A 16,238-nucleotide genomic window follows, 5' to 3' on the forward strand; every position below is an offset into this window, starting at 1 on the left:
ACAGACTGTGGGTTCAGAGCACGAGTTAGACAACTTGAGCTCCAACTTGTGCTCTTATTTTTTCTTTTTCCTACTAACTGTTAGATAAAGGTGAAATTTGTAAATATACTTTATAATTGTATGCAATGTACAATATTATTTCTTGCTGACGGGCAATATTACCACAGTATTCATTCAGATTGAGGTGCGGGTAAACAAAACATCCTGGCTCTTCTGGTCTGGTGGGACCCAAGTCGTATCGATCCTAGGTGCACAGAGTTCAAGAAAGGTGATTTTCTTACCTCGGAGTCCACTGGCTTGTTAGTGAGGAACTAACCAGCCATGCTTCTAGACACCTAACTAGGTTTTATAAAGTTGCAAGATAACTTCTTAACTTTTGAATTCACTTGTCAACTTTATAGAATGATATGAAACAATTTAGTTATTGCTGATTTTGAACATCACTCTGATAAAAGTTTGTTGTAAGGCACAGAACATAACATTATGTGATCAGCAGCACATTGCATGGTTGGCAACCACGGGGATGGGTACTACTGGGATGGAGGGTTCAAAGTATCAGACTTAAGTAATACAACAGATCTTCAGCAATCCCTGTAATGTTATTAAAAATTTGAGTCGGATAAGACTACAGATGCAGGAAATCCAAAAAAAAGAGGTACCACATGCTAGTAAGGCTAGAAATAGAGAGATAATGCAGCTAAATACATGGCTAAGGAGTTGGTGCAGGAGGGAGCTTCATGTTTCTGGACAATTAGGCCTTGTTCCAGGGAAGGTGGGACCTGTTCCGATGGGACAGGTAGCACCTGAACTGGAGGGAGACTAACATCCTTGTGGGAAGGTTTGCTAGTGCTGCTTTGGAGGGGTGGGGGGGGGGGGTTTAAGCTAGATTTGCAAGGGGAGGGGAACCAGAGTGTTAGAGCAGCTGGTGAAGTGAAGGAGGATAAAGGTCACACGAGAGCTGGAAGTATAGTGCATGTAGTAAAGTCAGATCTAACATATAAGGAGGCTTGAGGAAAGAGAAACAGAATAAAGGGTGTAAGTGGATTAAGGTAGAAGGGCTAAAGTGCGTGTACTTCAATGCAAGAAGCATCAGGATCAAAGGTGATGAACTGAGAGCTTGGACACATACATGGAATTATGATGTAATGGCCATTACAGAGACTTGGCTGGCACCAGGGTAGGAATGGATTCTCAATATTCCTGGATTTCAGTGCTTTAAAAGGGATAGAGAGGGGGGTAAAGGGGAGGAGGGGTGGCATTACTGGTCAGGGATACTATTACAGCTATGGAAAGGGTGGGTAATGTAGCAGGACCCTCTTTTGAGTCAGTATGGGCAGAAGTCAGGAACAGGAAGAGAGCAGTTACTCTATTGGGAGTATTCTATAGGCCCCCCTGGTAGCAGCAGAGATACCAAGGAGCACATTGGGAGGCAGATTTTGGAAAGGTGCAAAAATAACAGGGTTGTTATCATGGGTGACTTTAACTTCCCTAATATTGATTGGCACCTGATTAGTTCCAATGGCTTAGATGGGGAAGAGTTTGTTAAGTGCGTCCAGGATGGATTCCTGTCACAGTATGTTGACAGGCCAACTGGGGGAATGCCACACTAGATCTAGTATTAGGTAACGAGCGGGATCAGGTCACAGATCTCTCAGTGGGTGAGCATCTGAGGGACAGAGACCACCGCTCCCTGACCTTTAACTCTATCATGGAAAAGGATAGAATCAGAGAGGACAGGAAAATTTTTAATTGGGAAAGGGCAAATTATGAGACTACAAGGCTAGAACTTGTGGGTGTGAATTGGGATGATGTTTTTGCAGGGAAATGTACTATGGACATGTGGTCAATGTTTAGGGATATCTTGCAGGATGTTAGGGATAAATTTTTCTTGGTGAGGAAGATAAAGAATGGTAGGGTGACAAGTGAGGTGGAGAATCTAGTCAGATAGAAGAAGGCAGCATACAGGAGTTTAGAGCAAGAATCAGATGAGTCTATTGAGGAATATAAGGTAGTAAGAAAGGAGCTTAAGAAGGGGCTGAGGAGAGCAAGAAGGAGGCATGAGAAGGTCTTGGTGAGTAGGGTAAAGGAAAACTGCAAGACATTGTTCAATTATTCTTCAAGGTTGGCAGGAGTGAAGATAGGACCGATTAGAGATAAAGGTGGGAAGATGTGCCTGGAGGCTGTGGAAGTGAGCGAGGTCCTCAATGAATACTTCTCTTCAGTATTCACCAATGAGAGGGAACTTGATGATGGTGAGGACAATATGAGTGAGGTTGATGTTCTGGCGCATGTTGATATTAAGGCAGAAGAGGTGTTGGAGTTGTTAAAATACATTAGGACGGGGCCTGATGGAATATTCCCCAGGCTGCCTCACAAGGCAAGGGAAGAGATTGCTGAGGCTCTGGCTAGGATCTTTATGTCCTCATTGTCCACGGGAATGGTATTGGAGGATTGGAGGGAGGCGAATGTTGTCCCCTTGTTCAAAAAAGGTAGTAGGGATAGTCCAGGTAATTATAGACCAGTAAGCCTTATGTCTGTGGTGGGAAAGCTGTTGGAAAGGATTCTTAAGAGACAGAATCTATGGGCATTTAGAGAATCATGGTCTGATCAGGGACAGTCAGCATGGCTTTGTGAAGGGTAGATCGTGTCTAACAAGCCTGATAGAGTTCTTTAAGGAGGTGACCAGGCATATAGATGAGGGTAGTGCAGTGGATGTGATCAACATGGATTTTAGTAAGGTGTTTGATAAGGTTCTACACGGTAGGCTTATTCAGAAAGTCAGAAGGCACGGGATCCAGGGAGGTTTGCCCAGGTGGATTCAGAATTGGCTTGCCTGCAGAAAGCAGAGGGTCGTGATGGAAGGAGTACATTCAGATTGGAGGGTTGTGACTAGTGGTGTCTCACAAGGATTGGTTCTGGGACCTCTACTTTTTGTGACTTTTATTAACGACCTGGATGTGGGGGTGGAAGGGTGGGTTGGCAAGTTTGCAGATGACACAAAGGTTGGTGGTGCTGTTGATAGTGTAGAGGATTGTCCAAGATTGCAGAGAGATATTGATAGGATGCAGAACTGGGCTGAGAAGTGGCAGATGGAGTTCAACCCAGAGAAGTGTGAGGTGGTACACTTTGGAAGGACAAACTCCAAGGCAGAGTAGAAAGTAAATGACAGGATATTTGGAAGTGTGGAGGAGCAGAGGGATCTGGGGGTACATGTCCACAGATCCCTGAAAGTTGCCTCACAGGTAGACAGGGTAGTTGAGAAAGCTTATGGAGCGTTAGCTTTCATAAGTCGAGGGATAGAGTTTAAGAGTCATGGTGTAATGATGCAGCTCTATAAAACTCTGGTTAGGCCACACTTGGAGTACTGTGCCCAGTTCTGGTCACCTCACTATAGGAAGGATGTGGAAGAACTGGAAAGGGTACAGAGGAGATTTACCAGGATGTTGCCTGGTTTAGAGGGTGTGCATATGATCAGAGATTAAAGGAGCTAGGACTTTACTCTCTGGAGAAGAGGATGAGAGGAGACATGGTAGAGGTATACAAGATATTAAAAGGAATAGATAGAGTGGACAGCCAGCGCACCACTGTTCAATACAAGAGGACATGGCTTTAAGGTAAGGGGTGAAAAGTTCAAGGGGGATATTAGAGGAAGGTTTTTCACTCAGAGAGTGGTTGGTGCGTGGAATGCACTGCCTGAGTCAGTGGTGGAGGCAGATACACTAGTGAAATTTAAGAGACTACTAGACAGGTATATGGAGGAATTTAAGGTGGAGGGTTATATGGGAGGCAGGGTTTAAGGGTCGGCACAGCATTGTGGGCTGAAGGGCCTGTACTGTGCTGTATTGTTCTGTGTTCTATGTTCTAGCTAGAAGCTCTCAGAGATCAAGCAACATTCATCAGGAGAGAAACAGTCAATACTTTTACATAGAACAGTACAACACTGGAATAGGTCCTTCAGTCCACAATGCTGAATCAGCTAAATAGTTAGTTTAAAAAAAATTCAAAAATAATCCCTACTACCTGCACAATGTCCATATCCCACTATCTTCCTTCCATTCATGTCCCTATCTAAATATTAAAAATCTCTAATGTATTTGCCTCTACCACCATATCAGGCAGTACGTTCCAGACATCCAAAACTCTGAGTAAAAAAAAAACTTACCCCTCACATCCCCTTTGAACCTACCCCATTTCATCTTCAATGCATGTCCTCTGGTATTAAACATTTCTATCCTGGGAAATGATACTCCCAGTCTACTCTATTTATGCCTCTCGTAATTGTATAAACCTCTATCTGATCTCCCCTCAGCCTCTAGCGCTTCAGAGAAAACAACCCAAGTTTGTCCAGCCCCTCATCATAGCACATGCCCCCTAAACCGGGCAGCATCCTGGTAAGCCTCTTCTGCACCCTTTCCAAAGCCTCAACATCCATCCTATAGTAGGGTGACCAGAACAGTATGCAATACTCCAAATGTGGTCCAAACTGGGTTTTATAAAGATAATGTCTTAACTTTTGAATTCAATGCCTGGACTAATAAAATCATTCCATAAGCCTTCTTAACCACCCTATCATCTTTGTAGCCACTTTCAAGGAGATAAGAACTTAGATCTGCTGAGCAACATTGTTAAGGATCTTGCCCTTAACAGTGTACTGTCTCTTGCATTTGCTCTATCAAGATGCAACAGCTCACAATTATCTGAATTAAACTTCATCTGTCATTTCTCTGCCCATATCTGCAACTGATTTATATCGTGCTATATTCTTTGCCAGTTTTCTACACCATTTGCAACTCTACCAATCTTGGTATCATCCGCAAACTTACTAACCATCCATCTACATTTTCATCCAAGTAATTTATGTACATCACAGACAAAAGAGGTCACAGCACAGGCCCCTGCAGAACACCATTTTATGGACCTCTGGCTCAAATAAGTCCCTTCAACCACTACCCTGTCTTCCATGTGCAAGCCAGTTCTGAATCCAAACAGCCAAATCGCCATGGATCCCATGTAACCTGATCTTCTGGATCAGCCTCCCATGAGGATCTTTGTCAAACATCTTACTAAAAATTCATGTAGACAACATCCACTGCTCCATCTTCATTAATCTCTCTCTTCACCTTGTCAAAAAAACTCACTCAAGTTGGTAAGACATGACTTGCCCCACACAAAACCATACTGGCTCTCCCTAATTAGGCCATGGGTTTCCAAATGCTCATGTATACTATCCCTAAGAATTTTCTCCAGCAATTTCCCTACAACTGATGTGAGACTCATCGATCTATAGTTTCCAGGATTTAACTGTGCCTAGAGAGGGCATGAGATACTGGTCAAAACCCCAGCAATCTCGTCTCTTGCCTCCCTCAATAACATGGGGTAAGTCCCTTCAGGCTCTGAGGACTTATCCACCTTAATACACATTAGGAGATGCATACTTCCTCCTCTCTGATCTCTAAATGCCTTAACATATTGATGCACTCAGCAATGATCTCCTGGTCCTCAATGTCCTTTTCCTTGGTAAATACTGAAGCAAAATACTTATCAAGCACCTCACTCATATACTCCGCATCCAAGCAAATGTTCCCCTTTTTATCCTACCTTCTTCCTAGTTATCCTCTTGCTCTTGACGTAGGTATAGAATGCCTTGGGATTCATTTAATCCTACTTGCCAAGGACTTTTCGTGGCTACTCCTGGCTTTCCTAATTCCCTTCTGGAGTCTTTTCTGGCTTCTTTATAAACCTCATATGCTCTGTTTGATCCTGACTTCCTAAGCTTTACATACATCTCCTTTTTCTTCTTGACTAAATTCATTACCTCTCTGGACATCCAAGGTTCTCTTATCTTTCAATTGATGTCCTTCCTTCTAACATGAACGTAATTTTTCTGTTATCTGTGCAATTGTTCTTTAAACAGCCTCCACGTGCCTGATGTGTACTTGCCAGAAAAAAAGATACTCCCAATTAATGCTTCTTAGTTCCTGCCTAATGCCCTCGTAATTTGCCCTACTCCAATTTCAAATTCACACCTATCCTTATTTATAACTCTTCTGAAAGTTAGGGCGTTGTGGTCTCTGTTCCCTAACTGCTCACCTGGCCAGGCTCATTACTCAACATCAGGTCCAGTACAGCCCCTCCTCTTGTAAAACCATTTACATATCGATTTAAGAATTCCTACTGGATACATTTAACAAAATCTTCCCCATCTAAACTCTTTACACTAAGAAGATACCAGTTTATATTTGGGAAGTTGAAATCCCCCTATTATTTTTAAATACTTCCTTAATCTGTTTACATACAAATTTTCAAAGGGAAGAAAGATACTACCATGGCTGACAAGTGAAGTCAGAGCCGAAGTAAAAGCAAAAGAAAGGGCATACAAGAAAGCCAGAGCTAGTGGGAAAATAGAGGATTGGCAAGCTTTTAAAAACTTGCAGAAGGAAACTAAGAAGGTCATTAGGAAGGAAAAGATGAATTATGAAAGGAAGCTGGTGACTAATATCAATAATGATACTAAAAGCTTTTTAAAGTATATAAATGGTAAAAGAGAGTTGAGGGTAGATATAAAAATTACACTGGAGATACTGTAATGAGAGTTGCAGAGATGGCAGAGGAACTGGATGCGTATTTGGCATCAGTCTTCACAGTGAAAGATGTCTGCAGTATACCGGATATTCAAGAGTGTCAGGGAAGAGAAGTTTGTGCAGTGAAAATTACAACTGAGAAGGTGCTCAGGAAGCTTAATGGACTGAGGGTGGATAAATCTCCTGGACCTGATAGAATGCACCCTCGGGTTCTGAAGGAACTAACTGGAGAGTTTGTGGAGGCATAATGACGATCTTTCAAGAATCAATAGACTCTGGCATTGTACTGGATATCAGGAAAACTGCAGATGTTACTCTGCTATTTAAGAAGGGTGGGAGGCTGCAGAAAGGAAACTATAGACCTGTTAGCCTGGCATCAGTGGTTGGGAAGTTGTTGGAATTGATTGTTAGGGATGAGATTATGGAGTATGTGGAGGCACATGAGAAGATAGGCCAAAGCCAGCATGGTTTCCTGAAAGGAAAATCCTGCCATTACAAACCTATTGGAATTCTTTGAGGAAATTACAAGCAGGGTAGACAGGATTTTCAGAAGGCCTTTGACAAGGTGCCGCACATGAGGCTGCTTAGCAAGAGCCCATCGAATTACAGGGAAGTTACTAGCATGGGTGGAGCATTAGCTGGTCAGCAGAAAACAGGGAGTGGGAATAAAGGGATCCTATTCTGGATGGCTGCCAGTTACCAGCAGAGTTCCAGAGGGGTTGGTGTTCGGACTGCTGATTTTTACGATGTATGTCAATGATTTGGAATACGATATTAATGGATTTGTGGATAAATTTGCCGATGATGCAAAGATAGGCTGAGGAGCGGGTAGTGTTGAGGAAACAGAGAGCCTGCAGAGAGACTTACGATAGTTTAGGGTAATGGGCAAAGAAGTGGCAAATGAAATACAATATTGGAAAGTGTGTGGTCATGCACTTTGGTGGAAGAAATAAACAGGCAGACCATTATTTAGAGGGGGAGAGAATTTAAAATGCAGAGATGCAAAGGGACTTGGGAGTTCTTGTGCAAGATACCCTAGAGGTTAACCTGCAGGTTGAGTCGGTGGTGCAGAAGGTGAATACAATGCTGACATTCATTTCTAGAGGGATAGAATATAAGAACAGGGATGTGATGTTGAGGCTCTATACGGCACTCGTGAGACCACACTTTGAGTTACGTACAGTTTTGGGCTCCTTATTTTAGAAAGGATATACTGATATTGGAGAGGGTTCAGAGAAGATTCACGAGAATGATTCCAGGAATGAAAGGGTTACTGTATGAGGAATGTCTGGCAGCTCTTGTGCTGTATTCGTTGGAGTTCAGGAGAATGAGGGGAGATCTCATGGAAACATTCCGAATGTTAAAAGGCCTGAACAGATTAGATATGGCAAACGTATTTCCCATGGTACAGGATTCTAGGACAAGAGGGCACGACTTAAGGATTGAAGGACATCCATTTAGAATTGAACTGCAGAGAAATTACTTTAGTCAGAGAGTGGTAAATCTGTGGAATTTGTTGCCATGAGCAGCTGTAGAGGCCATCATTGGGTGTATTTAACGCAGAGATAGATAGGTTCTTGATTAGCCAGGGTATGGGGTGAAGGCAGGGGAGTGGGGATGACTGGAAGAATTGAATCAGTATATGATTGAATGACAGAGCAGACTTGATGGGCTGAAAGGCCTACTTCTGCTGTTATATCTTATGGTCTTATCCATATCACACTGCATTCTTTGATAGTCTTTTATACTGTTAACAACTCCACTAAACTTGTTGTAACCTGCACACTTGCTAAGCCACTCATCTTATTTTCATCCAAATCACTGATATATATCACAAAGGTCTCAGAACAAATCCTTAAATAACACAAGCTCCAGGCAGAAGACAAGCTATACTTGCTAACAAGGCAGTGCAGCAAAGGTTCAGAAGGCTTGTACCTATATGATGGCAAGACTGTCAAATAAACAAATTGGGTTAACCAGGCATTCTTTCACTAACAGTGTAAAAGAATGAAGGAATATTGTTTGAAACAGATAAAATTCTGGAAACTATGCATCCTGGATGCTAGATGTTCTCCCTGACTGAGGTTATGTAGAGTAAGAAGTCACAGTCACACGGTAAGGACTTAATCATTTAGGAGTCTAGAGGAATTTCTACACTCAGAGAGTGTTGAGCCTCTGACATACTACAGAGAGCAGTAGAGGCCAAATGTCCAAATACATGCATGAAGAAAGCAGATGGAATTTCAGATACAAGAGACATCACGGGAAGCAGGGAGAGATCTGGAATATGGTATTGAGATGTAGAATCAGCCATTAATAATTGCACTGAATGGCAGAGCAGGATCTACTTACGGTACCCTGATATAATGTACTATTGAATTTAGAAATGTTAATGTGGTGCCATAGTACTGAAACCTCGCAACTCTACTGATCCAGGTTTGATTCCATCCCCCAGTGCCTTGTGCAAAGTTTATGAGTTCTCCCTGTGTCTTTGTGGGTTTTCCCTGGCTACTCCAATTTCATCCCAAATCCCAAAGATAGTCAACTTACAGCATCTGTCAGTGAGTGGCAGTAGTTATCAGAGGTGGAGCATATGGACCCATGAAAAAGAATAACTTACAATTAAATAAGGGAGTAAATTGATGTGAGAACCGAATTTGATGGGCTGAATAGATACATTAAACAAATGTCACAACTATAAAAAAAACACTTTAATCTGCTCACCTCTGCATGTCGATAATCCTGAATTAAAGCAAAATGATCTGCAAAACTACTCAAGCCATATTTTAGATGAGGTGTTTCTGTATCAGCATACTCTCGGAGTTCTTTAACTAAGAGATCAGATTTATCACGCAGTCTTGCAGTTTTTCGAGTATAGGCTGCAAATAAGCTGCACAAGTCACCAAAGTGTTTTTCCACATTTGCAACAGTGCTCTGAATATACTTGGTTTGACTGTCCCTGGGAAAAAAAACAATTCAAGATTGTTTAAAGTCATTTAAAGCAAAAATTGGTTTTACTTTGAAATTAAAAAAATGAAGTATTCAGATATTTAATTTGAATTACCATAAAGAATCTCTTATGACAAATGAGCAGTGTGGTGTGGTGTGTCAGGGTTGACTTTACAAGCTTATTGTAGTTAAATCAGTCTTATAAATTAGTGGTGGAAATTAGGATGGAAATTTGGAAGAAAGCAAATCCAGGCTTTTTGTGATCCTCCCGCCTTTTACTAAACTCCATCCAAGAACAGAGACTACAGCGTTCAGAACCACAATAATTTGCAATAAATCACCAGAGGAAATGGGTGGTGGCAGGTGTGAAATACATCAATGTTCTTGTGGTTTAGTTACAGAGAAGTACATAGAAGTTCCAATGAGAGAGTGCAATACTTTATCCACTATTCAGGAATGAGACAAGGCAGGTGACAGAAGTTTGTGTAGAGGAACACTTGGCATCTAATGATCATAATACCGTTAGTTTCAAAGTAAATATGGAAAAAGATAGGTCTGGTCCGCAAGTTGAGATTTTAAACTGGGGAAAGGCCAGTTTTGGTGGTACCATCAAAAATCTGGCAAGTGTGAATTGGGCAAGGCTGTTTTCTAGCAAAAGTGTACTTGGTAAGTGGGAAGTCTTTAGAAGTGAAATTTTGAGTGTACATGTGCCTGTAAGAATAAAAGATAAAGATTACAGATTTAGGGAGCCTTAGTTTTCAAGAGATACTGAGGCCTGATTAAGAAAAAAAAGGAGGTGCATAGTGGGTATAGGTGCTTATGAAATACAAGAAATCAAAAGGGCTAAAAGAAGGAATGAGGTTGCCCTAGCAGACAAGATGAAGCAGAATCCTAAGGGATTCTACAGATATGTTAAGAGTAAAAGGATTGCAAGGAACGGAATTGGTCATCAGGAAGATCAGAATGGTAATCTAAGCATAGAGCCAAAAGAGTTGCGGGAAATCTTGAATGTATATTTTGCATCTGTATCTATTCGGGAGACAGACACAGTCTACAGGAGAGGTAAAGGTCATGGACCCGATACCCGATACAGATTAGAGAGAGAATGTTTGCTGTATTGAGGAAAATTTAGGTTTACAAATCCCCAGGGCCTGACAAGCTGTTTCCCTTGGACCCTGTGGGACGCAAGTGCAGAAAATACAGGGGCTCTAGCAGAGATATTTAAAATCATCCTTAGCAGTAGGTGAGGTACTGGAAGATTGGAGGATAGCCAATGTTGTTCTGCTGTTTAAGAAAGGCTTTAAAAACCAGGAAACCATACACTGGTGAGCCTGACATCAGTAGTGGGAAAGTTATTGGAAGGTATTCTAAGGGCACAGAAATATGAGTATTTGGATGGACTTGGACTGATTAGGGATAGCCAACATGATTTTATTTGTGGTAGATCATGTCTAACTAATCTTAAAGTTACCAAGAAAGTTGATGACAATAAGGCATTGGTGCCTTATGGTGTCCAAGTAGACTTTAGCAAGGCATTTGACAAGGTCTCGCTTGTGAGGTTGGTCAAGAAGGTTCAGTCACTTGGAATTCAAGATGAGGTAGTTAATTGATTAGATATTGGCTTTGTGGGAGAAACCAGAAAATGGTTGTAGATGGTTGCCTCTCTGATTGGAGGCCCGTGATTAGTAGAGTGCTGCAGGGATTGGTGCCGTGTTCATTATTGTTTATCCAGTGATAATGCAGTTAACCAGATCAGGATGGCAAATTTGCAGATGGCACCAATATTGGCAGTGTAGCAGACAGCGAGGAAGGCCATCAGAGCTTGCAGTGGGATCTGGACTAGCTGGAAAAATGGGCTGAAAAATAGTAGATGGAATTTATTGCAGACAAGTGTGAGCTGTTGCATTTTGGTAGGACCAACCAGGGTAGGTCTTACACAGTGAACGGTAGGGCAATTGGGACTGTGATAGAAGGAAGGAATCTGGGAATACAGTTCCATAATTCATTGAAAGTGGAGGCACAGGTAGATAAGGTCATAAAGAAAGCTTTTGGCACAATGGCCTTCATAAGCCAAAGTACTGAATTGTTATCAAAAAAGAACTAGTCTACAAATCAGTGGATTCCGACAAATCAAAGACAATGAAGGTAGATAAGCCAGTTGTTTTTGTTCTTGCCATGTGCTTGAAGGAGATGGAAATGGTCAATTTGTGAGACTTTCCTTACAGACCTTTGTGAACTGAAATGATTCTTGCTCTGGGATAATCTTATCAGAGAAATCGAATGTGGACACAAGTTGTTTCAGCTAATGACTTGCTAAACCTGAGATCATTCTCATACAAGTAACTATTTATTAAGTGGCAGGCTTGCTAGAAAAACAATCTGTTATCTAATTAGACTCAGTGTCTTGGTCACCTAATTTAACCGGCTTGAACCAGAGTTGGAAGGAACAGAGGGCAGAGACCATCGAACAAGGTTGGTTGTAGCCCTTGACCAGAACCAGATAGGTCAGGTGACCTTGCACCAATGTGACAGAGATCCATTAGTGCAACTGATGAGAAACACTGTAAGAGTTAAGAGCTTCAAATACGAAGCAGCAATAACTCTCAGAGATCAACCATCATGGATGTGGAGATCAGGTCCATGAGGAATGCTCGGCCAGTGTAGACTCTTCTCCCAGGTAATATATTTTCTCTTCATTGACTGTTCATGGAAGGTCAGGGAACCGTAGTGGGTGTGCACACAGGTAGTTAGTTTGTGAACTCACAGGCATTTTAGTTGAGACAATAAAGGTTACTTATCGACAAATAGAGATTCTCTCCATGTCTCTCTGATCATTATTACTAAGGGCACATTCTCTTACATCCTTGTAAGAGAATGCAGGAGATAGGGTGTAATGTCAAAGTTATACAAGATGTTGGTGAGGGCTAATCTTAAGTATTGTTTGCAGTTTTGGTCACCAACCTACAGGAAAGATGTAAATGAGTTTGAAAGAGTATAGAGAAAATTTACAAGGATAATGCTGGGACTAGAGGACCTGAATTATAAAGAAAAATTGAATAGGTTACTCCTAGGAACGTAGAAGATTGGGGGGAGATTTGGTAGAGGCATACAAAATTATGAGGGATATAGATAGTGTGAATACAGACAGGTTTTTTTCCCCACTGGGGTTGGGTGGGACTAGAAGTCATGGGTTAAGGGAGAAAGGTGAAAAGTTTAAAGGGGACATGAGGGGAAACTTCATAAGTTCATGAGAGTGTGGAATAAGCTACCACTGTAACTGGTGCGTGCAAATTCAATTTTGGTGTTTAAGTTTGGAGAAGTACATGGTTGGCAGGGGTATGGAGAGCTATGGTCCAAGTGCAGGTCGATGGGAGTTGGCAGTTTAAATGGTCTGACGTGCACTAGCTGGGCCGAAGGGCCCGTGTGTGCTGTACTCTTCTCTGACTCCAACTTGCATGAATCTTAATTGTTTCTTTGAGCTTTCTTTGCAGAAGTGTTATGTACAAGAAATTGGGTTTAAAAACTACTGAGATTGTACGAGTCGAGTTATTTTTAAATGACTTTACAATACTACAGCTCGTTAAGCCTAATCGTGGTGTTGAGTGAAGAATCTGTATTGCACCAATAACTGGTACCTTACTGATGTTATTATGCGGGTCTGATAAAATGGATCAGCCTGATTAAGAGCAAGAGAGATGACCACTACCTGAATTTGCGCTAAGTGCAGAGAACCCCAGCTCAGGGAAGGAAGGTTAGTCTGTCAAATGAAACCACGTCATTAAATCTAACGGCAAATGGGGATTTTCCTGGAGTGCAGTGCTCCAAGATTCCTTTAAGATAAATAGGTAGAAAATTCTAGGCGCTCTATTCTGGGATTTATTTCAACTCCAAAGGCAGAGATCTCAACCATATTGGCCACTTCATCAGTGCACTCCTTTTATTTTGGAATAAAAACTACCGCGTTTATTATTTGAGATAAAGCGCGGAATAGGCCCTTCGAGACGCGCCGCCTAGCAACCCGCGATTTAACCCCAGCCTCATCACGGGGCAATTTACAAATATTAATCGGTACGTCTTTAGTTGTGGGAGGAAACCGGAGCACCAGGAGAAAATGGCATTAACGATTGTAGCTGCCAGACCACCCCCGCCTGACCTACGCTCTGACAGCGGAGAGACTAGGCCCGTAAGGAAGCCTCGCATTTTCCTATGGATGAAAATGGAATCGTTACTTCCCGGTATGAGGGAGGTCTTACCTCGCTCGCGTGTCCTGGTCACGGGCCTGGAACATGATGGCTCCCCCTTGAGGAGCTGAGAAGAGGAGGCCGGGCCTCGACCGACCAGCGCCAAGAGGAGTGAGGCTGCGCTCCCGATCTAACCGGGGCCGAGTCCCACCGTTACCATGGCAGCCGCCGACAGACCCGGGGCGCAGACAGTGCTGATGACTGAACGAACCTAGGCGGAGCGAACTGCCAACAACTCCTTATTAACTACCGCAGTGACGACAGCAAAATTACATACTGCACTCAATTTTTTTTTTAAAAAGTGTTTTTTGACAGGTCTCGTAATTATCACGAATATTAAGCGAATTAAGTAAGAGTCGTAGTGAAACGCAACACAGGAACAATGTCTCGGACACATCCAGCAGCTCCCGACCATTATTCCTACTAATTCTCCCCGCATTCCTATCAACTTTTGATATTCCACCGCATATCAATAAAATAGGAGATAACTGTATTGGTATTAAAATTCCGGAGCCCCAGCCGGAGGACTCCCATGCGGCCACTAGGAAAATGCGCCAACTATACGGACAGAACTGGAGGTCAAGTCAGAATCCAGACGGGACTCTGGAGCTGTGATTCTACTAAACTCACCTTTATTTTGTAATATGCAAGGTCCCAGATCATAACGTCGTCTCATAACTTTAGAGCTTTTCGTAACTGTAGGAGCGTGAAAAGAATCAAAATAATTTTGTTTTACATCAGATAAGGAAAACTATTTCTCTTCTCCCCCCCCCCCCCCCCAACTTTCGTAACTCATCTGCTGCCTTTGATACAATTGATAACCCTTATCCTTCTGTACCTTAAGCCAACTGCGCACCTGTACGGCACTACCTTTCCTGACGAAGGGGCTCGGTCCGAAATGTCAGCCCTTTATTCCCCGTCTCAATTGCTGAGTTCCTTCGGTATTCTCAAGATTTCCAACATCTGCAAAATCTCTTAGCTGTTGTTGCCTAGAGCTGTTATCCTTTTTTGTTGTACTTAAATGCAGGCAGCATTAGAAATAAAGTGGATGACCTTGTACAGCTATAGGTTAAAAGATATGACATTGTGGCCATTACCCAGTCATAGCTAAATGATGGACGTGATTGGGAGCTGAATATCCAAGGATACACAGTGTATAGGAAAGATAGGAAGGTAGGTAAAGGGGGTGGTGTGGCCCTGATGGTAAGCAACGATATCAAATCACTGGAAAGAAGGGACATAGGATCAGATGAGATAGAATCCTTATGAGTCAAGTTAAAAACTGGCAAGGGTTAAAAGACACTAATAGCAGTTATATACAGGCCTCCAAACAGCAGCTGGGATGTGGACTACAAGTTGCAGCTGGAAATAGAAAAAACGTGTCCAAAGGAAATGTTAAGATAATTATGGGGGATTTTAATATGAAAGTGATTGGGAAAGTCTGGAAGGTGCTGGATCTCAGGAGAGGGAGTTTGTAGAATGCCTACGGGATGGCTACTTGGAACAGCTTGTCCATAAGCCCACCGGAGGATCGGCTGTTTTGGATTGGGTACTGTGCAATGAACCTGAGGCAATTAGGGAGCTAGAGATAATGGAACTCCTTGGAAGTAGCGATGTAATATAATTGAGTTCAGTTTAAAATTTGAAAAGGAGAAGCTGGTATCAGGTGTATCGATATTTCAGTGGAACAAAGGAAATTACGATGGTATGAGAGAGGAACTGGACCAAGTTGATTGGAAAAGTAAGCTAGGTGGAGGGATGGTAGAGCAGAATTGGATGAAATTCCTACAAGAAATTAGGAAAGTGCAGGAAAAATATATTCCAAGAAAAAAAAATATCATGAATGGAAAAATGGCACAAATATGGCTAACGAGAGTGGTTAAGGCTAAAATAAAAGCAAAAGAGACGGTGTACAAGGAAGCTAAAATTAGTGGGAAAACTGAGGACTGGGCAGCTTTTAAAAACTTACAGAAGGAAACTAAGAAAGTCATGAGGAAAGAAAAGATGAATAATGAAAGGAAATTGGCAATTAACATAATAAAGGATACTAAGTTTTTTTTAATATATGAAGAGTAAAAGAGTGACACGGGTAGATATATGACTGATAGAAAATGATGCTGGGAAAATTATAATGGGTAACAAAGAGATGGCGGGGGGGGGATGTCACATGATGATGTAGGATTGAGACATGGAAATCCAGCTCTCCTGTAAAAAACCAGTAAAATAATGTTTAAGTGAAGAAAAGTTAGTACATACAAAGAGATAGCAGAGGAACTAATTGAGTATTTTGCATCAGTCTTCACATGGAAGACATTAGCAATGTACCTGATAGCCAGAGGTCTCAGGGAGTAGAATTAGGTACAGTCAAAATTACTAGAGAGAAAGTTAGTTCCTTTCAGTTAGTCCTGACGAAGGGTCTCGGCCCGAAACGTCGACAGTGCTTCTCCTTATAGATGCTGCCTGGCCT

The 16,238-nt window shown here is 42.1% G+C and overlaps 2 protein-coding genes across 8 annotated transcripts in view; one reads left to right on the forward strand and one right to left on the reverse strand.

Moving 5' to 3' along the window:
• The window catches only part of cibar1 (CBY1 interacting BAR domain containing 1), a 55,355-nt gene extending 41,354 nt beyond the window's left edge, over positions 1 to 14,001 (reverse strand). Inside the window, exons 1-2 of the mRNA XM_059978693.1 lie at positions 13,784 to 14,001; positions 9,306 to 9,540 (exon numbers count right to left, since the gene is read on the reverse strand). Of these exons, the coding sequence (XP_059834676.1) occupies positions 9,306 to 9,540; positions 13,784 to 13,818 (270 nt within the window). The 5' untranslated portion in view covers positions 13,819 to 14,001. The remainder of the gene's footprint in view (positions 1 to 9,305; positions 9,541 to 13,783) is intronic.
• LOC132398780 (RNA-binding protein 12B-like) overlaps positions 1 to 16,238 on the forward strand; it is a 225,819-nt gene that overhangs the window by 70,139 nt on the left and 139,442 nt on the right. The window lies entirely within an intron of this gene.

The sequence above is a fragment of the Hypanus sabinus genome, chromosome 1, assembly GCF_030144855.1.
Source record: "Hypanus sabinus isolate sHypSab1 chromosome 1, sHypSab1.hap1, whole genome shotgun sequence".
NCBI lineage: Eukaryota > Metazoa > Chordata > Chondrichthyes > Myliobatiformes > Dasyatidae > Hypanus > Hypanus sabinus.